At 36.3% G+C, this 26,931-nt stretch overlaps 1 protein-coding gene across 1 annotated transcript; it reads right to left on the reverse strand.

The window, feature by feature from the left end:
• Nucleotides 1-5,956: 5,956 nt before the first annotated feature.
• On the reverse strand, nt 5,957-19,606 carry LOC120337270 (G1/S-specific cyclin-E1-like). Its single transcript, XM_039405002.2, has 10 exons — nt 19,430-19,606; nt 18,653-18,748; nt 17,057-17,243; nt 16,244-16,452; nt 9,372-9,507; nt 9,054-9,200; nt 8,681-8,923; nt 8,263-8,400; nt 7,966-8,097; nt 5,957-7,817 (listed from the first exon to the last, which is right to left on the reverse strand). The coding sequence occupies exons 2-10, from the start codon at nt 18,664-18,666 to the stop codon at nt 7,668-7,670; spliced, it is 1,356 nt and encodes a 451-aa protein (XP_039260936.2). The 5' UTR covers nt 18,667-18,748; nt 19,430-19,606; the 3' UTR covers nt 5,957-7,667.
• Nucleotides 19,607-26,931: the final 7,325 nt, after the last annotated feature.

Below are 26,931 nucleotides of genomic sequence, written 5' to 3' on the forward strand. Positions count from 1 at the left end.
CCTAGTATCTGCAGATAAAACCAATTGTTTTTTAAAAATACATTTTTGATGTGCTTTATTTTTCAAATATGATTTATAATTACTGTAAAGTGTGTGATACATTTGGTACCATGAATATCATTTGCAAATTAGCTTGGGTTACACCCCTCTCATATAAAAGTTTAGACTCTTATGTCATATCTCATAATATTCTTTAAACAAAAGGTTGCGGCTAGCCGGCTATCCATCAGAATTTTCTTTCAGATCACAAAGTCGCAATATTACGTCTTGCTAAGTTTCATTGGCAACTGTATCTGGTTGTAGTATCGGTGTCCAACTTGGTGACTGAAACCTTCACTACCAGACCCACCTAAACAATTTTTTTTCTTGATGGGGTCGTCTTGAAGTTGCTTTCGTTAAAGCACAATGGACACTTTAGAGCTGCAATCCTCTCGCACATAACTATCCCCGCATGGGATTGAAACCTGTGAAACTACCAGGGTGATCAGAGATACGGTGGCGAGCGTATTCCTAGATGGCGAATTCAATTGAATTCTGATTATTTTTTGCATGACCACTGGTGTTAAACTTTAGTTATCTATTCAACCTTTCACACTTAGTAATAGATTACCTGCCAATTAGGGAAACAATACCTTGTAGCAATTCATTATTAATTCCTTACTGTCTTACACAAGTCAAGTCTGCAACTGCAAGTAGGCCCACGCGCCACGCCTAGGCCTACTAATAACAGTAGTTTGTCATCTGCTTTCCATTGAAATGATGGATCTTGTGAATATTTAAAGAATTTGATAACGGCACACTATCACCACATTATCACTCACCATCAACGAAGTGCTGTCCGCAAACAGTGAAACACAAGTGAGATGGCTTCTCGACTTGACACCAAGCAGTTCTGCCAATAGGCAATAGATGATATCCACATTGCGCGACGTTCCGGATCTTTTGAAATCAGTGGAATATAACTGAAGATCCATTTCGTTGTCTATACTATACGTACAGCCAACGGAACAATACGAAATAACCATTTTCAACAGCCAAACAAAACGGAAACATATAATCCGACTTGCAGCTGACAGGAGCCAAATGGACGTTTTTGTTTTATTGCCGTCCAGTAACAAAGGCACGTGACCCGTGCAAGTCCTCTATAGTCACTTTGGAGGGCGTATTCGCCGAGATTTCAGGACTAAAATTGATATTTTAGGATCCTAAAATTGATATTTTAGGTTCGAGATTTTTACTTAACAGTACCAGGATTTTATCAAATTTGGAAAGAAATACACTCATAAAATGGAAAATTTGAGGAGAACAAACATCTATTTTTGTCACATTGAAGCGTAAGTAGATGTAGCCTACATCAGAGACAGTGTGATGGACAACTTGGTGTTGACGGTCACTGATGAGCAAGTCCGGCCGCACAATGAGCATATATACATATGTACCGGTATATATGCTCATTGGGCTGCAGTAAAAAACCAACGACTAACATAATGAATACAAGAGAGCCACGCTCAAATATACGGACAAGTGGCGCCACATAGTGGCAAATATTGATGGTATCTTAGCACACAAAAGACGATTAATAAAAGTAATATCCTTCTAGCGAAAAATATCCAGTAAGTAAATATCTTTACTCACTGAAAATTTCAAAGCAATTGGTCCACTAATCAAGGAGAAAAACGATTTTTCCAAACGATACGAAGAAGAAGAATACCAACAAGAACAAGATTACCAAAAATATGAAGACGGTCCATTGGTCCACTTTTTGCTGGTTTCATATAGCATTATTTCTTTCTGTGCCACAGGAAGTGGGACTGGAGGCGTGAAAGAAGATCGCCCACTTGTGTCAATGAATTAGAATGCAAACTAAATAATATATCATAATGATGCATAAAGGAAGAGGTGTCTTTTCTAACGAAGCTCGAAAATATATAGATAAAGGTTTTGTAAATAGTATGTGGTCATGATGATGAGTGAATTTTAATGGCTAATGTTGGGAAGAATCGAGTTATTGATTTGTTTCGAGTCATGTCTTACGTTTTTCATGACTCGTAGAATTTGAGCGAAATGACTCGATTAACTACCAGAGAGACTTCACTTGAGACTCAAAGTCTTAGAAAGTCTTGCCGGTGTGTAGGCCTACTATACAAGACGCAATTGACAACTGTGCTGTGAATTCAAAATTTTCTCATATCTTTCTGATGAAATTAGAACCCGGGCCGTGAGCGCACATGTAAGTGTGACGAACTAAAGTGTGCTATTGGATGCATAACGGTAATCGAAAATTGGCTATTTGATCTTTGCCAAAATACCTAATTGTCGAAAACTTTGCAATATTTGCCGCTTTGCCGGTATAGTAGACGGCGTTTGTATTCAAAACGTGTGCGACATAAGATTTTAAACTCGTATCAGTCGTCAACGAAGTCTAACCCTGAACGCCGGTTTGAATGAAGTGATATGAAGATTTTTATGATATTTCAATCTTTAAAAATATATATACTTGTAATATTATATATTACCCATGTAATTGGGGGTGGAAAATCTTTACAGTCCGCCAAGAACATGATAAGTTAACTTTGTCCCCAGAATGATATTTGAAGCCATGGTGTAAGGGTGATTCATATTTAATTCAATTTTTTCAATTCAATTTTATAAAATATGCAAGGACTTGGGACTAGGGCTGGGCATTTCAAATCGAATATTCGAATCGAATAGTAAATTATTCGAATCGGTTCAGAGCTAAATTTCGAATTGCGCTATCTTGTTTTTATCTTTCCGCTAATGGTCGACGTGAATTCTCCAATTTTTTTTCCATTGGAGTCATATTTCTGCAACGAAATTCTAACATATGACTATTTTTTTTTTGTAGTGAGTTATTGATAAAACGTGTTTGTTATTCTGTGTGAACGCTCAGTATCTGTCTTCAGTAATTCCTTTGTTGAGAGGACCGATTACTATAATAAAGTCGCTTACAATTATATATTTTGAAGTATTCGAGATTCGATTCGAAAAAATTATTCGATTCGATTCTGAAATCACAAGGTATTCGAAAATGCTCAGCCCTACTTGGGACTCGATTTGTGACTTGTGGACCAGCGACTCCGTCTTGACTCGCAACTCGACGCTTAGGCTAACACTGCTACTGGCTAGTTTATCCTACGAACCCGAGTACCGATAATGTGAACAGGTACGGTAAAAAATACAGAATTCAAAATAAAACAATCAGCAACGGTCAAGAACGTAATTATCGGTACAAAGAAGTTGTTGTGTCTCTCGCTTGTCTTCCTGCTCGCTGCTTTTTATATATTTTATATAAATTTATAGGTGCCGCTGCTCGATAACCAGTATTGGTTTCTCGCGTCTCCTTCACCCTGAAATATGGCCAATTTATAATTTAATTTATTGCAATTTGTATGTTTGTGCCTATTTTAAGTATGGTGAGAAATAAACTACTGATTACTGATTACTGATTTTTCGTTTCCAGGTCTAAACAACTCTACCAAGTGAATAAGAACTTCTATGAGTAACCATAAAATTTACACGCAAAGGTTGGCCTATTCAAAGTTACAGATGCATGTGCGCGACAGTTTTTTGAGAAGAAATTAGAATTTATAGCATGGGCGCTGGTAAGCGCGTTGGGCGCATCAGTAGACAATATATCAGCAGGAAAAAGTTTTAATATTCCTCAATCATATTTGTCTCTCGTATGATCTAACAATGATTTGTGTTTCACTTAGCAGAATATTGTGTCCCGACAACAACGGTAAAAGTAATTTTTCCAAAACATTTTGTGACCAACTGTCTATAATGAAGTACAACTGGTTTGGTTTGGTACCAACATGCTAGGTTTTGGCGATGTGAATAATGAGCTCTAACCATTGGAGGGCGCTAGCTATTCATAAACGCGTGCAAAATACAACGCTGACCTCTCAAATCATTGGATAGATTCAATATTTCGTCAATCGGATTATACCAGTCGTTAGTTGCCAAAATTATTATTACCTAATAGGAAAGGCTGATAATACGTTTCTCATCTCCCTTCATAGTTGCTCTTGTGCGTGAGATTTATACCTAAACGACCTCAATGTTTTCAGACATCTTCTTTGCAGAGAAATTCAAGTTTTTGACACCAGGATATTTCCTTTTCCTTTTTGTTCAGAAGCTTTCAAACCAACTTTCATATTATTATTACGCAGGTGTAAGTAATCTCTTTTTAATGACGTCTTTATATCAGATTTAGATCATTGTGCCTTTGTTTTTAGCAATCGTCTGAGAATGCACTAATTGGCGGTTCTCACAATTAATGCAAACATTATAGATTATGCGTTTGGCCTCAATTACGTCGTGCATTGTCTTATCTCTGCTTGAGACAAGATATTATTGTGATTATCGTCGCAGGCTACTACCTGCGTGAAGAATCAATTTCGGAAAAAATCATTTATCTAGGCTAGGGAATTATTTCCTAGTAGAACCATTTGGAACGGTCTCAAACATTCATTGCTACAATTTATCACTCTACTATGAGAAGACCGTACATCTGGTTTTACATCACTTAATTTTTATACAACTTGCTTATACACTATCTTCAATCTCAAGTCACAATTTATCTCGTCAATATACACGAAAACCTAATCAGTACCTTCTCGTTATTTTTCTTCCCTTGTGAACGAACTTTCCATTCATCTCGAAAAATTCAGTTACTCAAATACTAATCTTTTCTAACAATTTGACTGATTTCACTCGCATGATTTAGACACTCAGCTAAATGCCAAAAACCTAACTTTGTAACTGGGTATAAGAAAGTTAAACGCTGTTTCACTCGCTTGCATCACACGTTTTCTCCTCACTACGCAACCTTGGGTCCAAGTGTCTCCTTCTACACTCAGTATACAGTACACCATCATCGCCGCCCAGCATGATGCCCCTCATGGATGATGTTGGTATCGAATCCAACAGGTTTCAGTCTATCAGTGGTTATCAACCTTTTTTAGTTTGCGGACCGGTGAAAGTTAAAAACTAATTTTGCGGACCGGCGAACCTTCAAAATCAACCCAAAATGTCAAAAACCCAAAACATAATTAAACGATGTAATTAAGAAAAAAGTATGCAATTCAAAAGCTGAGAATTTTCCAATTTAATGAAAAATTTGCCGCTGTCCTTCAGGTATCATAAGTGGTGAATGCGGTTCTAATGAGGTTTCTGCAAGGCGAAATAGAGCGTTGACTTTAAAAAGATTCCTCTGTTTGGTCTTGATGGGGGATAACGATGAAAAGCTTTTCTCGCTTGAGAAAGTTGTACAAAAAACTAGCAGTCCTTTTTTAGATTTATCACTGAGCTCAGGAGATTCTTTATCAGGCGATATCCAAAACTGTGACAATGGCGAATCTTTATGCTACGAGATCAACGTGATATCGCAGGAAAGATCAAACATCGATTAATTGAAATTTAACAAGGCAGGCACCATGTGCTCTCGAACTCCTGTGTCATTATGTTCGCCGTTATGAAGCCATAGACTTAACGAAACATACATCCTCCGACCAAGTCTGGTTTCCGCAGCAATAGGAGTTAAAACTCACAAAATGTATTGAGAGGCCATCAGTGTCTTGCGGAATTTAGATATATTGGAATATATTTGGCGGGTTGGTGAGACAACTGATAGCGTCAGTGGCTGAACTAAACGGACTCGTTACTAACTCACGACGGGAAAACGGATTCCAGCAAATTAGAAGACAATCGGTATTAATACATCACAAATGAATCATGAATGGTTTTTATATACAAATCAAGGAAATTCGCGATAGATATTTCAGACATTTTGGCCACTTGGAGAATCACTGACATGAAGAAGTCTTCCTAGAATGATCCTGCGAAGCATACTAATCTCGCATATAAAATTACGCATACTATGACCCATATCTGATCGAACCGCGCCTCTTTACCTCCATTTAGCCACGAAACATAAAATGAACAATAAAGTTTATTTCATATAAAATATCTAAGTTTGGGTACAAACTGATTGGTTTCATTTTTTTGGACAGAAAGAACGGTTTATCTTTAAAAACGATATATCTTGGCAAATACTGCTGTTAACTAATATGAAACAATTCATATTCAAGACATTTATCAGAAAGCAACATCTGAATAACCTTGTTCCCAACAGCTTATCTCATCTGGACAACGTGGAAAATTTATCAACAATAATCCTCATTTGTGGTACAAAAATGTCGGGATTCATATTCAGGACTGCAACCATGGAAGGGCGCAAAAGACAATAGGTTTGAAAAAACTCATTTGAAAAAGCGAATTAGTGGTTGGATGGTGTTTTTAAATTTCCTCTTTGCCCACTTGTCTGGAAATAATAGCTTGCTATACTGTGACTGAGTTGAATAAGAATTCGTTATGTCATTGTTTATGTTCTTCGCAACAATACTATATAAAATATGAATGTAAAAGTATGATTATGAAATGTAAAACAAAGTTTGGTCACGAACATTGGAATAAGTTATTTTTTGTTTGGTCCTATATTAAGAGGTTTGTTAACAGAGCAAAGCATATGTAAGCAATAATAATATTACAGCTGTTACATCATCATACAGATTTCATATCCACAAGCAAATGACTAGCATTATCCTAAGACGATTTTAATCAGAGATACAGGTATATTTTTCAAATGAGGCACATAAATACAAAAAATTGCTGCTTGGCACACAAAAATAGCACATATAAAACGAGGGAAATAGTGCACTGAATAGTATAGTATACTTTGAAAAAATTGTTCCGAAGCAACTCTGGATGTTTACCACAATATACTATCCGTTCATGCTCAAGAAAGAAGTGGTTCGCTTGAGAATTTTGAGATTCAAATTGGTGGAACTAACAAAATTGCACCGAATTCAGTATATATCTGTTGTTGAGATGTTTCAATATTTCATTTTCATTTTTAGGATTGCCATCACCAAATGAAACGAACAAAATAATCACTTACAAGAGAGAGAGAGGGAGATAGAGAGACAAGACAAGAAAAATGAGCTATGATGACATAAAATGAGCAATGCACCAAGTGTTGCAATTTTGTTGCGAGTTCATAAGTATGCATTAAAATTCATAACTATATTACTGGACTTATTAAAAAAAACATTTGTAGTAGCATAAATATCTTGCACCATAGAAAACAAATTTGAACAGGAAAATAAAATTGAAAAAAAAAATACAAAAATTTTTTTTAAACTTTTTATGCTAATATCGCATCATAACAAAAAAAACTTTGTATATAATAAAAATTCATTTTTTAAAAGCATTGCCTATTTCACGCAAGCAACTCTATCTTAGTTTATATTGGACATTCTCTATCCCCTATAATTGGACTCCTTCAGCAGTCTGTAAATTTTTTTTTCACTATCTGTTAGTCATTGGGAATAATGGTAGTATGTCTTACCATTACAGCCCTACCCAGTTTGTACAACCATAATCCATCACAGTGGTGAAGATTTTCAAGCAGGCAAAGCGACTCTAGCCAGCATCACATTTAACATCATCATTGATGGGATAGGAGCTGATTTTCTGGGTTATTCCGCAAAACCTTTGGGCACACCTTGTAATTTTCGCACAATGCGTTGACGGTCACGCGATTAGAACTTTTGCCCACATCGTTAGGGCAGTCCTCGAAACACTCAACAGTGTCCTACTCCGGCACGTTTCGCATGAGATGAGTCGATTATCATAGGTTTTTGACTGCTTTTAGGTGGAGTTATAATTCCTGCAATTTCTGTTGGCGACGAACATACTGTCAAATGCTGTGACCTTCTTTCATATACCATATCCTATAAAAGAGAAGAATGTAAATATACTAGAATTTCGAATTTGAAGAGACGAAAATAGGTTGAAATCAAAATTATTAATACGTATTCAGTTGAAATTGCAAATTGTATCATAGTATTTTACCAAACTTAAAAATAGTAAAAATCTTACCAGTGCCGCAATATCATTAGAATGAGTTTGAATATTGTGTGCATCAGATTTTTCAACTTTTGCAAATTCTTTTACTGGTTGAAGACCGGTATCTCGCACAGTCATTGCAAATGGTGCCATCCAATGAATACACTGTTAAGAAAAAAAGAGAAATTTACCAAAGGAAATAGTATCAAGCAAATTTTAGGTTAAAAAATACGAGGATTGTAACATTGTGAACATATTACTCAACATAATATAACATTGTGAACATAATCTTTATATTATTGCTAAGCATACAATCTGAGAATGACTTACCTTAGCTAAATCTTTGTATTCATAACCGGACACATGTGTAGCAAGTTCACAAGATGAGAAATGATAAAGTGCTGATGCTGCTATAACTCCTGATGAAAATTCTAAACTTTCCATATCCAATATACATAAATCAGTCAGCTAAAAACAAAGAATAGAATGTTAGTAATACATTGAAATAGGATGGCTGTAGCATTTTATCAATAATATGAGATCAAGATCAGAAGATATGAGAAGATTACTAAGCCTAGAGGTTATGTGCACTCAAGTTGAGTCTTATATTCGGAATAGAGTCTAACCTCTGTAAATTTGGTCAAAACTTGTTTTGTTGCCCGAAGGGTGAAAAATGGCTAGTTTCGTTTTTCTCTTTTATTATAAACATTAAAAGGACAACCTTTTTTAAAATTGAAGAAGCTCTCACCTGCGCGACATGGACAAAAGTATGCTGTGGATACTGCGGCAATATAAAAGTATTTGATGCATTTGCGATAAATGAAAGATGTGCAGTTTGCAGGTAAACGTTCAGCCATGAGTTGACTGTAACAGGCGAGAGAGCCCATTTGAGTTTATTTAACATAAGTAATTCCAATTTTAAAATTTCATCTTCCGTACAAGCACCATCTGTTACATAGGCAAAGTCAGCAAGCTTAGGCGGGTAGATTTCCTGGAATAAAAAGAAAATAATAGTTAGATAAATATACAAGACATATTATTCTAATCAAGTCTCTTTGAAAGCAAGGTTCCCAATCGAAAAATAAAAAATTCATGTCTACATTTGATATAAATCTACAAACCTCTAATTTTGCTGCGATAAATAAAGCTGTAATTCCCACTAATTGTAATTGTGTTTTTCTTATATTTTCTGTTCTTGATAAAAATCTGTCGATGTAGTCGACAGCAAGGTAAAAAGTTTCTCGATGCAGTGTGTAGACTTCACAAACCTAAAGAGGAATTGTATTGTTAGAATTAGTTAGAACTAGTGGGGGTGGCCATTAGCCCATTAGTACAATATACTACAGGTTTCTTTAAAATTCTGAATTTCGTGAAACAATGGATATTCCAGAATCTGGGGTGAAAAAATCTACCCTTTGAGTATAATAGTACAAAATTACCTCGATCATCCAATCCATTAAGATGGCTCTCATTCTTGGTTGAAGATCAGGATGCCTGATCATGTATTTATTATCACATTGATATTTCATTTCTTTGTTTACCATTGCTTTCCATAAGTCTTGTGAATCGGCCCAACTGTAAAAGAAAAAATAAATTTAATATCATTTATTAATAAAGTCCTCAAATAATAGAAAAAGACAATATAAAACTTGAAAATTTGCACTTCAGTAGTGTGTCACAAGATATAGATAATTTACTTAAAAATGAGTCGAGACCACACATCAAAAGTACCGCTGGATGACGACACCCAACTAGCATTCGTCGTGCGTCATGTGTAGGCGTTCGAGCAAAACAACTCTAAATTGGATACGAAATCCAGTAACAAAGACGTATCATTTCAACCAGTCTGTGCCGGCGGTCACGGTCCATTTAAACACGTGGTAACCGAAAGTATTTGATTCAGAAAATTCGATAATACGAACTGTATTCAGAGCGATACATGAACCATCAAAATATGCTAACTTGGTATTTATAAATGTAGAAATACGAACAGTAATTTATCACTATTTACTAGAACCGTGGTTAAAAATTTTCTAGATTACCGTTCCGAAAACAGTCTTAGTTTGGCGCAATAGATACACCGATGTTTTATCTGTTTATTGAAATAGTCTAATAGTAGGTAATATGACACCAAGTCTAAATATACCTTTGAAGCTGAAAGCTTTCGGTTGCACTTTTGACGTAAACGTTCTTTTGCATAATCATGATTGCAATGAAAAATAAATCCACAAATTCAAAACGTTAAGACTGCTTTTCTAATAACTGAATCTTGCAAATAATCTTGTATTTAAATCAGTTTATGGTTTTACGCTGACCAATACTGCAAAACTAAAAGATGATTCAGAATGTAGATGTCGTTCGCTTAAAAGGGCGACAAATAAAAAAGAAAAAATGCGGATGACAATTTAGCGATTATTTCGTCCGCTGTGTTAAGTGGCTTTATCTCTTTATTGGCGTTCGATATCCTTTTTTCTCGGATCGTTCGTGCCCGTCGTTTGTTTATTATCTCGACTTAAGCCTCGATCATGTAAGGCCGATATCGAGAAGAAAACACTTTCCTCGGTGACGAAATGACAAAAGAATAACCGCCTTCAATGAAATACGTCTCTGAGTGGGCTACAGAACAAATAAAAGTTCAACCGAAAAGTAATTTTGAGAGTAAAGCGCCTCTGAACAACAATTGATAGTTAATTTTACTTATTATGGGCCAAGGAAGGCCAGGCGTAAGCCAAGAAACAATGTTTGGTTAAGCGTAAATCACCCATGCGCCAAAATTCCACATCGTCAAAGGAAATGCGGTTTTTAGTTACCTGAATAAATACAAAAGCGCGACGACTATGAAAAGTAAATTCCGGCTTGCCTGTTCGTCGTAAAAGCTACAAGTTGTCGACGTGAATATGATTCTTCTTCATTTCATGCCTTATTACGCTCGAGAAAAAGTAAACGGGGCATTTAAACGGTCGATGTTAAATATTTGGATAGGAGGTTCCATGGTGTATTTTATCATCACTATCGTCTTAGTATAAGTACTTCTATTATTAAAAATTTAACAATCATGATTTTTTCCGTGAAACGATTGCAATAATGCTCTGTATTGAACAAAATATTAGATTTATTTATTCACAACGGCAACAAGTATAGTGCGCTAACCAAGTGTATTATATCACGACTTACAAAGAACAGCTTCAAGTTGGGAAATTGAGTCAAACAAAAATCATAAAAAATTTAAATGGACCTGCGTCAAAATATATAATAATAGTTCTGCGACTGATATACCACCGGAATACTAAAATCAGTTATTCTGCTAAAATTAAGAATTAAGATATCCATGGCGGCCTGTAGTTTCCACACGGCTTCGTTAATTTTTCAACTCATTTCAACTTCTACAAAAGTAAAGTGGTTTGAGACAAAGCGACGGGTTAAAATTTACCGGATTTTGCGATAGCCTCGAATTTCACCATGATACTTTTCCTCAGAATGGTCCTAATAGCAATAACTTGGTATATGGGAATACAATTTTATCATAAGAAACGCTTTTGACATCTCACCAACAATTACAAAATGGGATCCTTGAGCAGGCCTACGGCTACAATCACAAATGTATACAATTATAAATCGCAAAGATAAGCTGTTAAAGTAAACATAACTTTCGAACGATTATCGATGATAGAATAAGCATGCCTGTCCGGACAATAAGATAAGACAAATGTCGTCTGTAAGTGGGCTTAGCAGTAAAGTTAACGCGAACAAGATTAGAGCGTCATTGAGATAGAAAACATACGTAATTAAAATTATATATCATTCGACAATCAAGATTGCATATATTTTGATGCGACGACGAACCACCCCACGTAGGACATGATTATGTGAAGGATGCCTAAGAGAATTTTTTTTTCAAAACTGCCTTCTCTTTGAGCCCATACGAACCGTATGAAACAAACGGTTGTATATAACGATATGTGGTATCATGAGCCTCTAGGAAAGGTGTTTACTAAAACTTTTATGAGGTCGAGCTAAGGCTAGTCTGGACAAGGACAACCGTCTTCGAACGTAAGTACACATCGAGATGAAATGGAAACTGATAACAACAAAAAGTAAGTAAGCTATAAGGGCGAGAGAGACGACGTAGCAGACGACCGTTAAAGGTCCTACCCAAACAATGAAACACAGGTGTGTGAACATCTATTCCATCCAGAATTCTGACCAAAAATAATAAACCATCAGAGACCAAAGAAAGCCCAGAGATAAGTAATATATATCCACGATATTATGTTTTACTATAGCATGGACGAGGATAATACTTCACGTCCAAACTGCAGAATCTCTGTGTTCCCATGCAAGTTTCCCCGAGGTCCAAAGCAAACTTTCATTGAAATAAAATCAAAAAGTGAACACCATTACCACAAAACACGTATTCTCGACGACATGACGTCGCTTTAACGGCCGTAGGTGAACGTTGTTCGCTACACAATGACATCAGAGTTAAATCCCAACGTTTTATTTAGTTACCCATTGTAAACGTAACAAGTTTTAATTGTAGAATACAATTGCAAAAATGTACGACAATGAGGATTGACTTCCATAAACGGAAGTTTAAATTTCTCACACTATAATTTTTATTTCAAAGACGTTCGCTTCCTTGAAAGTGAAATATTTTAAATCACTCTCGATTGATTCAATAAGAAAATTCGGGCGGAAATTAAATGTTGCTTGGCTACATGAAGTATATTTTTGCATAATTTCACAGCTAGACACTTTCAAAGCTTTCGCATATTCAACAGAACATACCCAGCGTATTTCATATACATGATACCGGTATATAAATGACATTGGCTGTAAAACTTCACCAAATGTACCGCGATCGCTTGTGAATAAATTACAGAAATAAAAGCCGATTTAAGATTTTAAATGAGATAACGCTAAATGGGCATGTGGTATCCGTAGGCAAGAAAACGAAACATAGTTGTTAAGTGATTTTTCTTTGGTCTTCATTTATCATTATTTTACCTTTTTTTTTTTTAAAGGTGGGCAAGTCGGGTCCGAAGAGAGCGTAATGATGAACATGGCCTGGTCAATGTTAGAAAATCTCTATCGGCGTTTGAGAGGAAACGGATATGATGTCTTTCAGATGAGTTTATTTAAATTAACTGCATCGTGTTTCAATCGGTTACGCTGTTTCCGAATTTCAATTTCTTCAGTCCTTCAGGGCAAACGCGTGCCTGACAGAAGGTCCCTTCGCTTTGAATGTCCTTCGAGAGGATGAGGGTCATAATTAGCCAATAATTTCAGATCAATTCGAGTGGGCGGCACTTTTCGTGTGAGAGAGAAACTACAGCGGAAGTTTGCACTGTCCGGGATTTTTGACATCTGCTCGTTGCAAATGACGCTAATTTCCCTGCAATTTCCGTCACTAGATCAGGAAAGCCCCCTAATATGGTGGATGACATTAAATTTCTAATTGGTGCTTTTTTTCAGCCAAATACACTATGGTTTTCAGTGTTGAAATTGTGCAGCTGGAACCTGTGATGTAGACAATGATCTGAAACGGACAAGAAAAGTCTTCCGATTTCCTGTACCGTTATTATCCATACGCGGCATTTTGCGTCCATTAATAAATGGAATAAAAAACAAAGAAATGCGATATAAGATGCGACTGCAAAGGCCGTGTCAAACGAGGTTATTACTCGATAAAGGTATTTATATGCAATTACAGCCAAAGGTTAACGCTGGTGGCTGAACAAACGTTGAATAAGAATAACATAATCTCTTTCCACGAAATAGTAAGTATATTATCAAGCCTTCGTTCGACCATAGTCTAACCTGCTTTAGACAAAAGAAGATATAAATTGAGGAGAGCTCACAAATATTCTTGCTAGCTATTTCGTCATTGAAAAATGACTTATATATTACTCGTATTTGTCTTTTTACTACTACTATGTCGTTCATGCATCGTTTTGGCAATGGACACATACATACCTGAAGTAATAAGTATACTAGAAAGGACCGGTAGTTTAATACATTCCTTGATACCACCTGCCGAGCGAACGCTTAACTGTTTTATGGCATATTTAAATTTGCGTGCTCTATTGAGAATCACAATGTGGAATATAGTCGACAATTGATGCCAACCCCCGATGAATAAATGAAGATAATTATTCATTCTGATTAGAAAGTTTCAGGAATATCATTATCAATTAATAAATAAGTCTATGTCCTATTTAGCGTCGATCATTTAGCGTACTTAGCAGGAAGCCGATTTCCTGCGATTTTGTTACAAGCGGAAGTGGAGCCTAATTTTTAAGGTTGAGTTTTCACACCGCTCAAGTATATCAAAAAAATTACTATTGATTTTTTATTAATGCAGCTTGCTTACCCAGTAAATATTGAATACCCGCGTCACAATCATAACTGGTTACCAATAGCAAAATTATATAGCGCTCATTAAAAACAACCAGATGAAATTGACGCTCTAAATTCGTATTTATTTCAACTCATTGTCAAATCAATTAAGTTTGATGGCTTTACCAAATTATCACCGCAAGCGTCGTAATAATAAATGTAACCGAGTTTTTGGTATGTTCAAAATTTTGACACCTGAAAACCCACCGAGGCTCAAATAACGAATTTCTCACTCTGTTGCGACCCCCAGTGTACAGTGACAAAATAATTCACGTGCGCGAGGTGTCGCAACCGAGTAAACGCGCGAAAGTACAAACAGAGAAAAGCTGCAGCCAAGCAAGATACAAAGTAAATCCATCCCGAAACTAAGCAAATAAGAGTCCATGCCATAATTTGACGCAAGCAACATCCATGGCCGATTATTGTATTATGGAAATGATTGTGCAATTGGGTAAATCGCTTGCATATGAGGCAAAATCAAAGCAATTGCCCACAAAAAGTGATTAATCTGAGTTAAAAGATGCAATCACAACAAATCAAAACATTCCTAAATAGCCACAAGCAAAAAAGTATGCAAAAAAGTTCTTTTCTCAGTAGATTTGGTGGGTTATTCGCATTTCGAAAAAAGCTAGACAATGAGTGAAAATTTGATCATTATAACACTATCACCATTCTATGAAGTAGCCACGTGGAACATAATGAAGTTAAATAATAATAATTTTCATCATCAATGACATCATAAGAGGCACCTTCATATTTATTTAGCATATAAGACAGCCTTACAATTGTAATTTTTTCTACAATGTGGTTCAATTCAAAATATTTAGGCTTTCGGTACAAAATCCATATTCTGTTTGAAAAAAAAACAGCTATTCGAATGAAGTATCAATACTTAGTGCAAATTTATTTAAAAATATTTAATACCAAATTTAGTGCATACTGGTGTAAAATGTCTCTTGCACAAACAACTGATTACAATCATAATGCTTAAGTTAGGCACACGCGAAACTCATAGATATGTTTTGTTTTAATTAAGATTCAAGCATGACATGAAATTTTTTATACAATGCTATTCAGGCTTTTCGCCCCAAACCAGGCCCTATAGAAGCAGCCACAGACATCTAACAGATATCTATGTAAGGAGCCACTATTATTCAAAACCAGAATACTTCTGGACTTCTGGTCCAGCATTGCCTACCCAATTTATTATACCCTGGGTGAGGGATGAGATGTATGCATGGGATTTGAACCAGGGCTGTGTAATCTGAAATGCCAATACAGTTAGTTCTAACAATTTTATCGCTAGGCTATCACAGCACCCATAATTCCAGAGAAATTTCAACCAGGTGGCACCTACTTTATCTAATAAACCACCACTCCATATATACCTAATGTCCTGAATATCATATATAGGAAATTGTATATAAACTTGCATTGAAATAAAAATCAAATATCCTATATATCAAAATAGTGTGAGGAAGAAAATTATTTTGACCCGGGAGAGCAGAAAAATCTATGAAGATAGTGATAAACTAACATATACTTTTATTATTCTACTACATGGATAAGCATGAATACGCATCGTATGAGATAATAAGGCTGGAAATCAAGGTATTTTCTGGTCGACTCCTGCTTTCACTCTCTATCAGATTTTGGTACACCCGAAGTATGTGAACCAAGATGAACCAAATACTACGGGAGTTACTTGGCTAGTCCCCGTACTCGTAAAAAAACTAAAATAAAGAAAATTGGAAGAAAAATTATGCCCTAACCCTGGTTCACGTACTTCGGGAGTACCCAGATTTTTCATAAAATTCTATGCTGAAACCATATCGCTAAAGTTGTGGGAGAATTTAAGCACCAGTACGGTAGCCATAAATATTTGAATATTCCGAATTATGAAAAATCATACCTGAGCTCAGGTAAAGGTGACTTTAGTGGCAAACATGGTAGTTCAGTGACCATCATATTTCGGAATCGATATTGTGAGACTTTCTTGTTTTCATCCATTTTACTTTTGCTCACATCAATCACATCATCGTACTCGGCATCTGTTTGATCATCTTTGGCAGGAGTGAGAAAACTCTGTAATTCTTTATCAACATCTTCTTGGAGGTAGTTCTGTGATAAATAATATTTAAAAAAAAATATAAAACTCATCTCTAATTTAACAAAGTATGTACGCAATGTCAATACTGAACAACTAATCCAAAAAGTATTTGCTAGTCCTAAATCCCTGCAAATGTAGGAAGTTTAGTTACGCTGACAACATAGAGATCCTCCATAACAGCTTTAATACCAACTTTACAAATTTGGCCAACGAGTCATTGGTTGATTTAAACAAAACAATAGGTAAATATCAGTGACTAGTGACTACTGAAGAAATGAAAGACATAATCTGGGTGAAAACTGGTCGCTGGGTGATAAGAAAAAGGGTGCTCTGACTTTTGGTAAAAAAAACTCCTCCCAACCCTTGCACTAACGAAAAAACCTTTCTTATGTAATTAGGTTCATCTACAGTTAGAAAATTGTGCTAATGATAATGTGTTTCATGCTGAATAGCAAATCGTATGCTTGCTAATAAGTGTTTTTTGTTTAGACTTCGGACTACCCATTTTTTGGTATAGCCTTTGAAAAGATCAGAGTGATTTTTCAAAATCTCTCGTAGGTCAACCAATTTTTTTTACTATTTCTTCAAATCATATGGTTTTGAAAAATTTCTAACCTGTTTTGCTAATACAGGTGAATCCTTTGTTTGAGAATGCATAACACGCTTTGCTTTAGGAGTCTCTCGCTCATTTTTTGAACTTTTTTCAATAGATTTGCATAGAGAATCTTCATCCGATCTGTGTCGTTTCCGTGAGTTGATCTGTTGGAGAGGTTTGGATTCCAGTTTCAATTTAGTTGAATTCCTGAGTTCAGTAAAATATAAGTGAAATTCAGTCAATGGTTAAAGTTTAATGAAAAGGGGATTACCAGGTTATGATTCAGGTACAGGACAAGAAACAGAACCCAGGTCATTTCTAACATATTCTGCAGAGAAAAAAACTTTTGCGCAAAGTTTAGATTACTAAATTTTCAGGTACAGTTATACACAGACAGAAGCGTTGAATAAATTTACTCCAATTAATGAGAAATTAAGGGGTTCCATTTTTGGATCACCCTGTTATTATACAATTCAGACATGTGTATAAAATTCAATTTTTTGGTTTTCCAATCATACCTCCTGGTATTAATTTTGTTTAGGCGTTTCTAGAATCCAATCTAATGATATAAAACAATTTGTTATAGACTCACTCCTGTTTACAGTGAATTGTTTTGTTTAGCGAGGTTTAGTAATCTCTTAATGCTTAAAATACAATAAAGATATATTGAAAAGGAAACTTGTTGTATAACCCAGATGACCTAATATCAAGAAGTTACATAGTTTACAGATAAAATTTTAACTCAGGCAATTCTAGGCTGAAATGGATCATTGAGGCATTCTATTTTTGCACAATATGACCTGTAGAAGAGCTAGTGCTACACAAAGTAAGGTTATTAGTATGAAGGTTAATAATAAGCTATCATTGAAAAGCTAACAGGTAAGACTGTAAGAAGATAACTCCAAAATCATTATCAATTGATAACATTTGCAGTGGTTGTAGGATAGGATCAACATATTTATCTCGGGGAGAGAAAAGTCGATAAGGCGGCTTGATCATATGGCGAACGACGACCTCTCGTCCAGTTACCAGTCCATGTCGGGTATGGGGTTAGTTAGCCAGTTATTTGTTTCCCGCAGCATGGACTTGATGGTGGAGGAAGCCGTAACCGACCAGCGGTTACTGGAACAACCCTACAGCGGAGAGGAGTCCAGCAATCCTCTCGCACATAACCATCCATCCCTACATGAGATTTGAACCTGCGAACCCACGCAGGGTAATCAGAGGTGTGGTGGCAAGCATATTCCTAATGTTTAGATGCGCCACACCGCCAAGCCGGGTAGATACCAGTTTAAGTCAAAATACTGCAGGTGCAGAGGTGGGAGACTTGTGCAAAGGGAGAACAATTATTATATAAAACGATATACAGATACTGAGATATGGCATAAATGGTCAAAAAAGATTTCTGTGCATTGAAACCTAATAATAGTAGTTTTGGTCAGTAAGCAGAAACGCTGTATACAGAAACACAATTCTAACATCTAAAAAAACTAAAGCAAAACAATGTTACATTGTTTAAAAAGATGCTTTTCAAAAATCTTAATTCTGACTAATCATATGCAATACATGCACATTCAAAATGCTGAAATGAGAAGCAATGATAATGAATAATTTACCTGCAGCTTTTCATATTGGAGGTTTAGATGAGCAGCAAGTTTGTTTTTACAGAATTCTGCTTGTAAAAATTTTGTTCATACAGAAAAATGAACAGACTGAAAAAACAAAAATTCATGAAATTGGATATTACAAGAAAAAATAAATAAATCGCTCACCAGAGGTACCGTAACAGATTTTAAAGACACACTGCAGCCCTGACTATATTGCTATAGATGGCCTATCTGTCTATTGTACTGCCATATCAGCATATGCCTGTATGCAGACTGAAAGATGTCAGTATTGAGCTTGGCCAATTACTAAATTAACAGGCAAACAAGTCAGCAGGTGGATCTCTCACACCGGCCATTCGCTAGGCTTGCGCAATTCATGCAGCTGTGCAATAAATTGACCATGCTGCCATTGAGGAAGTTGCTTTTGTTATTTACATATGTATCTGCAGACTTGTACAGTTGTATAGAATGCTGCAGTACCTACTGGTAGACAATATACCGAATGTAGTAATTGGTCATCGGGACTGCAGAAAGCTGATAAAGATAAACCTCAAAGTAGATTATGTTAACTTTCAAGCCAATTTAGGTTTATGAACATCTAAATAATAGCAGCTTAAATAAAACAAGGCTAAGGATATTGCAGTATTGAAATCATCCCAAGCAAGAAATTTTGCACAGACCATCAAACGGTCTGACGGTAGACAACTCCCGCCAAACGGCCAGTTCAAGTGTAGTTCTCTAAATTAAAACTCATTGGAACACGAGGAAGTAAAAAAAAACTCTCACCTATAGCTTGGTGTGTAGTCAACTTTATGTCCAATTTCACACATCCACGAACGCCTCCTTCTCAAAACAGAACGAAAATATGGACAGAGAATCCAGCGCCGAAAGAGCGCGCAACAGCAAAAACCTCGCGCCGGCGCCAAGCCGTTTGTTTTATTAAAACAGCTGGAGTTACGTCATCCGCACTGACCCGCTCTCGAAATTCTCTCTCGCTGCGCCTAAGCAGTACGGCGGGCTGTCGACTCGACCGAAGCGTTCGCGCTCGATTCGAAAATGCGCGTACTTTTTTGGAAAGTTATAACGTTTAAAAGCAGAATGAAGAAGTTATTATAATAGATGATTAATTTATTGTTATATTGTTAACTTCTGGTTGAGTTTGCCGTTCGAACTTGCTGTGTCAAAAATGAGTGCCTATTATAAACAGATCTTGCAATCTTCAGCACGCGGAATGCTGCATTTGGATCAAGATATTGGGTCTCTACACTGCCAATCGGAATAAATATTCGTCTAGCTATTTTATTTTCATTTTTTCAATATATATATAATATTATTCCTATTTTGTTTTCTATTTATATACAAATATGGACTATTGAAAAAAGAAGCAGAAATTTGAAGACAAATCAAGGATAAAATTGACGGGGTCAAATTCGGAAAGTCAACCATTGGTAGGTTGGGTTTTGAAACACCGGTTCGGATATATGATAATCAGTAAATCGGTGCTTTTTTTTGACAAGAAATTATTACGCTGCAATTAGGATTATAAAGAACTAAGTAGGTTAGCAACCACGTGATACCGACCTCAATTACTTTATTATTACATATCGTTCGACTTAACTGCCGCTGGTTCAGTATTTAAAAATAAAAAATGAGTAATAAATATTATTCGCAGAAACTTGGTTTACAATATTGGTGTCTTTATCAATATAACATGTGATATTATGATTGGAAGACATTTAGAACTTGAAATAAACTTATGGTTTATATTACATCCTCTTAGCTTTTCAACTCGGTTATCAGTCAATCAATCGTTCGATTGTCATCACAGAAAGCTATGAATTCATTATTATATGCCTACTAAACCATTTCCTGATAGTTTAAAGCAAGATAATGGGCGGCTGTCTACAATTATATAATATTATAATCGTGTACTCCAGATCCAGATGTCAATTAAAAACCAGAAATAATAAAAACGCAACTACATATAGAGGGAAACACAGCATCAAACCTGAGATAACCCGTCGCAAAGAGTATCTGAGAAATCAAATAATTAGTGAATAAAGATGTTTTTGTACGTCTCCTTAGAAACAATCAGAGACTCTTAGCTTTCTTCTATTCTTTTGAGAAGATGGATGCGTGTGGTTATATTGCAAGGGTGAATTAAGAGTGAAGATGACTTTTTGAAGTGATCAAAGACTCCTGCGATGTGCAAGAGTATATTCGGATTGAAAGATTTATTATTATTGTGGAACAAATGAAAATTCAAAATGTTAACTTCAATGACTATTATTTACGTATATATTATGTTAAGCAGGCGGTGAATGCTTTTGGCGGAAAAATGCAGCATATCGTAACATTTCATCATAGTCAAAAGACGATTAATACTATTGTTATTTGTAAGTTTAATGGAGTAGAAACATCATACACGGAGACATCATACTAAAAAGGCGCTCGGTTAGCTTAACAATTATTCCACTAATATTCTTCCGAGATGTACAGAAAAGTGACGTCTGAAATAGTACAACAATGGTATCATACCATACATCAATCATTTAATACGGGCATAACCATCACTAATGTAAAGCCCTGGCTAGGAAGCAACAATAAAAACCCGACCATCAATTATGTACTTTGATGACCACGTGGAACATAGCTTGCATTTCGCTACCGCAACCTAATTTATAAGAGAGACATGTTGGAGAGTGGGAAGCAGTCATCGACGATTGGTCACTCTTACAAACAAGAGAGTGATGCTCAAATATATGGACACGAAATCCAAAGAGAAGCATCTGTCTATCTTACCCTTTACAGTACCGATGCCGTCAGAAAACTTTCGCGAAGCAAGAAAGTAGCACGAGAGATGTCGACGAACCGCTATGAAGTTTTTGTATTGATTTTCAAGAGGTCATCACACTAAATTTTGAAGTGAAAAACGAATCACATAGAGCACACAGAAAGTTTTAAAATAAATAAAAGTAATAGCCTCCCAGCGAAAAATACAATCCTCCAACAACTGAAAATTCTATAGCAATTGATCCAGTATTTGATAATGAGAAAAGCGATGTGTTTCATACGGCAAAAGCAACAACAGAAATACCAATAAGAACAATAACAAAACGATCCATAGGTACACTTCGGATTTAACAACAACATAATATCAAAACGATCCATAGGTACATTTCGTGTCCAATAACAAGCTTGAGAAAACATTGTCGTAATTGTGCGCCCATCTACACCCATTCAAAACTTCAATTTGCTGTTTGGCTAATGTAGATGTCCCCATAAGAGGGTGATTACTAAGATTCAAAGAGTGGGAATATTCGATTTACTAGCAAAAGTATAAACAGCTATGGAAGTGTATTCTCAGGCTACCATATAACTTGGCGCCTACATGTAGCCGCACCAATTATCCTCGCACCCGAAAACTGCAACCAATAATATGCTTCAAGGTGTTGAACCCAAGATAATTGCACTTGTTGAACGCTTGCACTTACATAAATTTGCCCTAATGGATAATTGTACTTGTACCCATAGACACTTGAACTTATGAAACTTTAATTGGAATATTTACACTTAGGACTGTTGCACCCGGGACTATAAGTGGGAGTAAACATGCATTTTAACGTTCATGAATGCAAGGTTTGGGGTTCCAATGTACGTACGTGTAAACCAAGTACAACTGAGGGCTGCAATTGTACTTTTTAAAACTTCAATTTTCTCTCAAAAAGATGATACGATAATATAACTTTATATATGGATAACTACGGTCTCTTATTCGTTGCATGTCAGCTTCTAATCAGTTGATTGTGCGGGATTGGTAGACAGCGAAAAAATAATTGACAAGTGGTTTTATGGACCGGCTAAGATCATTCGTCTCGATTTTCTCTGGTGAGAGTCGAACATGCGAACAACCGTGTATACCAACGTCGTATAAACTAGCACACCTGTGGCTGGCTATACATAACGAACCAATTGAAATACTAAACATGGTAATCGAAAATAGCTTTTAGCGAGTTTAGAGACTTGTACCGAACACTGGGTGACACACGTACCATAGTCTATAAGGCAGAGGTGGCAAATCTTTTATTTACTGAATGGGTCACATCAGTATGTTCCCCAGCTTTTCTCTTTAGGGGGGGTGTTTCAAAATTTAGGGGGTGGTAAATAATTTGCTATTAGAGATAAAACTAGGCTATTTGTATACTTAAAAAAATGGTATGTATTTAAGAAATGATGTACATGGGGGGCCCCCCAAGTTGATTGACGGCGAGCCAAAATCCACAGCAGAATGAAATTGTAGGGCCAGAAAAGGGGAGCGAGGAAAAGTGCGGGACGACACGGCTGGGGTTCAGGGCGCGCTTAAGCGCCCTGAGAAAATTTTGAGAAATAGGCACCAAAATAGGCTCTAAGCTTGATTTTAGATACACCTAGCATCGCAGTTTGTTATGTAATAAAATCAATAATTATAATATTTAGCCGATAGAATTCTCGGGGAATAGATAACAAGCACGTCTTTCAACCGTAAATATATACTACTACGTTTCAACAAGTAATTTGCAACTGATAGTGACTAATGAAGTTACTTGCTCATCTGGCATTGTATGAATGGCTACTTATGGCTTGTTTTGTTACACATTTCTAATTTTTTTGAACATGTTTGTTTGACTTTTGTATGAATTAAATTTTGAAATACGCTCGTCAACTGATCATAATGTCGCATAATGTTGTATTCCTTCAGAACTGAAATATTTTGTAAGAAGACAAATCGCTGAAGTTTGATTCTCTCAATAAAGAAATAAAAACGCTATTCATCTAAAAAACGTCTGTTTTCAGTGCCTAGTTTTCGTTTTGTGACATCTTTAAGCTTTCTTAATATATGGCTGATATCTAAAATACTGCAGTGTGTAATCATAATACCCATACCTATAAATAATTCAATTGTTACGGAATAAACGTGCTTAAACTGTGATAATGATGTAACAATAGACGGTATCTAAAACTCAAAAGGTACCACATGAAGTGTTAAACTATTTCACTCAAGTTCGGCGGGCCATTTTAAATTGTCACGCGGGCCGTAATTGACCCGCAGACTGCGGTTTAGAACCCCTCAGTGTGGAATCGCACCTCAAAATTAGGGGGGGTGTTTGAAATTTTAGGGGGGGTGTTCACCCCCTATAGGGGGGGTGTAGGGAAATCACTGGGTCACATATTAAATTTTCGTCATTAAAACAGATACAGATACTTTATTTATGACATGCAAGAAACGCTGTAAACAAAAAAAATCAGTTGATAAAAATATACATACAATAATTCGACGCAATTGACGATGAGCTACGAAAGACTGTAAAGTCATCGCGTAGCCGAAGCGACACAACAATTGCTGAACAATGACTACATGATTCATAGATTCACTCAATGTCTGCTACAATGAAAAACTTGCTCATGCATCTTTCGGGCAAGTTCTGTAAACTTAGATTGCCATTGCATAGCTTTGCGGTTTGCACGTGTATCAGGGTTGGGCGAATTCTGGTACTTTATTATATAAAACTCATGTTTAGAAACGTGGATTCGTGTGAATACGAAACACTTCAATCTTTAACAAATCCAAGGCACTTTTTCACGAATCCGAATGTATCAGATCGTAAGATCAGATTATTATTACACCATAAACATATAGTCAGTCCGAATTTCAACAGAAACAAGTCCCTACCAACCAGTTTCCATTTTATTTTAGCTTTTTATAGGCGTTCATTTGAGTCTATACCTTTACTTTCCACTCCACTTTTTTTTTCAAAGGGAGAGATGTAGACATTTAAAATTTGGTAATTCGGTTAAAGTATGCCTGAGGTTATAGAAGCGTATATCGAGAAAACATGCAATAAGGTTGAATGCATTTTGAGATATTACCATGGGCAGTGGCGTAGCATCCACCCCCGCAACCCCCGCGGTCGCGGGAGGGCCCACAGCGCAAAGGGGCCCAAGCGGTTAGAATTTAGAAATTTAAGCCGCAAAACCAATAATGCACATCTTATAACGTTGATGTTAGTTCTGCTCAAATCGTTTTGTTACGTAACAATGCTAGGGAACGTCGATTTTCGGCGTCTTGCGGTTTGATCGCACCGGCAAAATTACGAAGGCTGTCAGAATGATGCCGGAAGCAAAACCTCTCAGTGGCGCACAGAAACGCAGAAAAAGGGCGGAAGAGGAAGCACGTATAAAAAAACTTAAAGTAACCAAGATAAACGGCAAATTTTAGGTTACCATTGCCATTTAATAGCGACATGTTATGCTTTTTGACGAAATAAAAATAGCGTTGTTTTAGCTTATATCCGAGAGTTTTTAGGGTCATTTCCACGAAATATTTTAGCGGGGGGGGGGGGGGGGGGGGGGCTCGAGAGTCTTGCTACGCCACTGATCATGGGTATATAAGCATGAAACAAATTTACAGTGAGTGTTAAACGATGAAAAAACGTTCGAAATCTTGGATTGGCGTCTCATTTACATCATTCCCAAGCCATTTGATGTTGGCATATTGGATTCAATTTTAAAGATAATCAAGCATCATAACTGGCAGCTTAAAACGTGCTATTTTTAACTTGCTAGGTTGTCAGGACCGCATCTACCACTCGACTCCAGCGTATGTAACCGAATAACCACACGTCGCATACACTCACAGTATGAATGAATGAAGAGAAAACAACTCTATTGTACTTTAAGTACTCGAATGCATTAGTAATTTTTTGATAATAAATGAATCAAATGGTGAAAAGACTATGGCTTTACGTGCGAATGTATTATTATCTCACTTAACCATTAATATATATAAATTAATAATTATATAGTATGCCAACTACTAAACCGATACAGTGACATATGCAGATGACACATAGATTTTATAATACATTCACCGATTTCTGTATAGTTAACTATTTATTAACACTTTATCCATTTTTATTGTAGTAGTAGCTTATATAAGTTTTTAATAAAGTTTTGAAGCAATTAACTGCTAAACTTTAAATGTGGAGAAAAATCAAAAGAAACTATTTGTTCTGGCTCTTCAACTTCAGCCACTGTGTCATGCTTTATATACGTTGATGTTCCCGGTACTGGAAGCATGAATGAAATTATTTTTCAAAATATCGAATCACGTGTTAGGGTTGTGTGCCACTTGTTGTTTTGCATTCTGCAGGCGTTTTTTTTCAACTTAAAATCTCGCTATAATTTTTTTGAATTAGTGCGATTTCATCGGAAATAGTCATTTGGGTTAAATGCAACTCTGTCGTATAATTTAAATTCTTCTACGATTTGCACAAAATTTTGGTATATTGGTCTAGTTCTAGAACTACCTATAACAATTAGTTTTGATCACTTAGGCCAGTGGTCGGCAACCTTTTTCAAGTGACGTACCGGTAAAGCCTGACCAAACTTCTGGCGGAATACCCTTAACGAACTAAGCCTATGCGATAAATTATACGCATTAGGAAATTTATGTTGACAATATATATTAAAAACGACGGCGATGCTATTTAATGCGATATCTGTATTTGTTTGATGGCTACTAACTGTTCCCATATTCGAGATACGTGTTTCTTACAACCAGCCTACTTCGATATTTCGTTTTTGTAGTTATCAATATTGAAAACCAGACCTCACATTAACAGGATTTCGGGAAAGTTAACAATGCCTGTATCATTTTGTTAGGGAGATCTTATTCGGACTGATGAGGCACATTCTTATACGGCCGTAGAAAAAACAATTGACCCAGCATTATTGTGACATACTGACATGGCAATTGTTTATGAAGTCAGACATGCTGCTCAATAGTGTTGTGCAGTGGTCGGCAAACTTCATATCCTTGCGGGCCAAATATAAACATTTCCGGTAACACGCGGGCCGCAATATTTCAGCCTTCAAACAAGCGCTACACTAACACTAACTTCAAATAATGGCGCATTCGTATTGTTGTCCTTCTTCCGAACATCACACGTTTTGCACTGTCTCACAGATGAGCTGTGTCGCAGTTCCGGGTCGCGGGTCAAATTTTCGACGACTCGTTTCGTAACGAGTTTAACATTGGAATCCTTAATAACTGCGATGTTGACTGGGCATATCAAGCAAACCGATTTCGAAATGCGCAAGAAAGAAAAATATTTTCCCGTTTAGGCACTTTGGAATGCTCGACCTCGTCGCTCCGTTTCCCAGACATTTTTAAATTTTAAAAATCGAAATTAACTCGAACGACATTCAACTGACGCTACTTGTTACATAACAAGCGGCGTACAGCAGCA

The sequence above is a fragment of the Styela clava genome, chromosome 10 (assembly GCF_964204865.1).
Source record: "Styela clava chromosome 10, kaStyClav1.hap1.2, whole genome shotgun sequence".
Taxonomy (NCBI): domain Eukaryota; kingdom Metazoa; phylum Chordata; class Ascidiacea; order Stolidobranchia; family Styelidae; genus Styela; species Styela clava.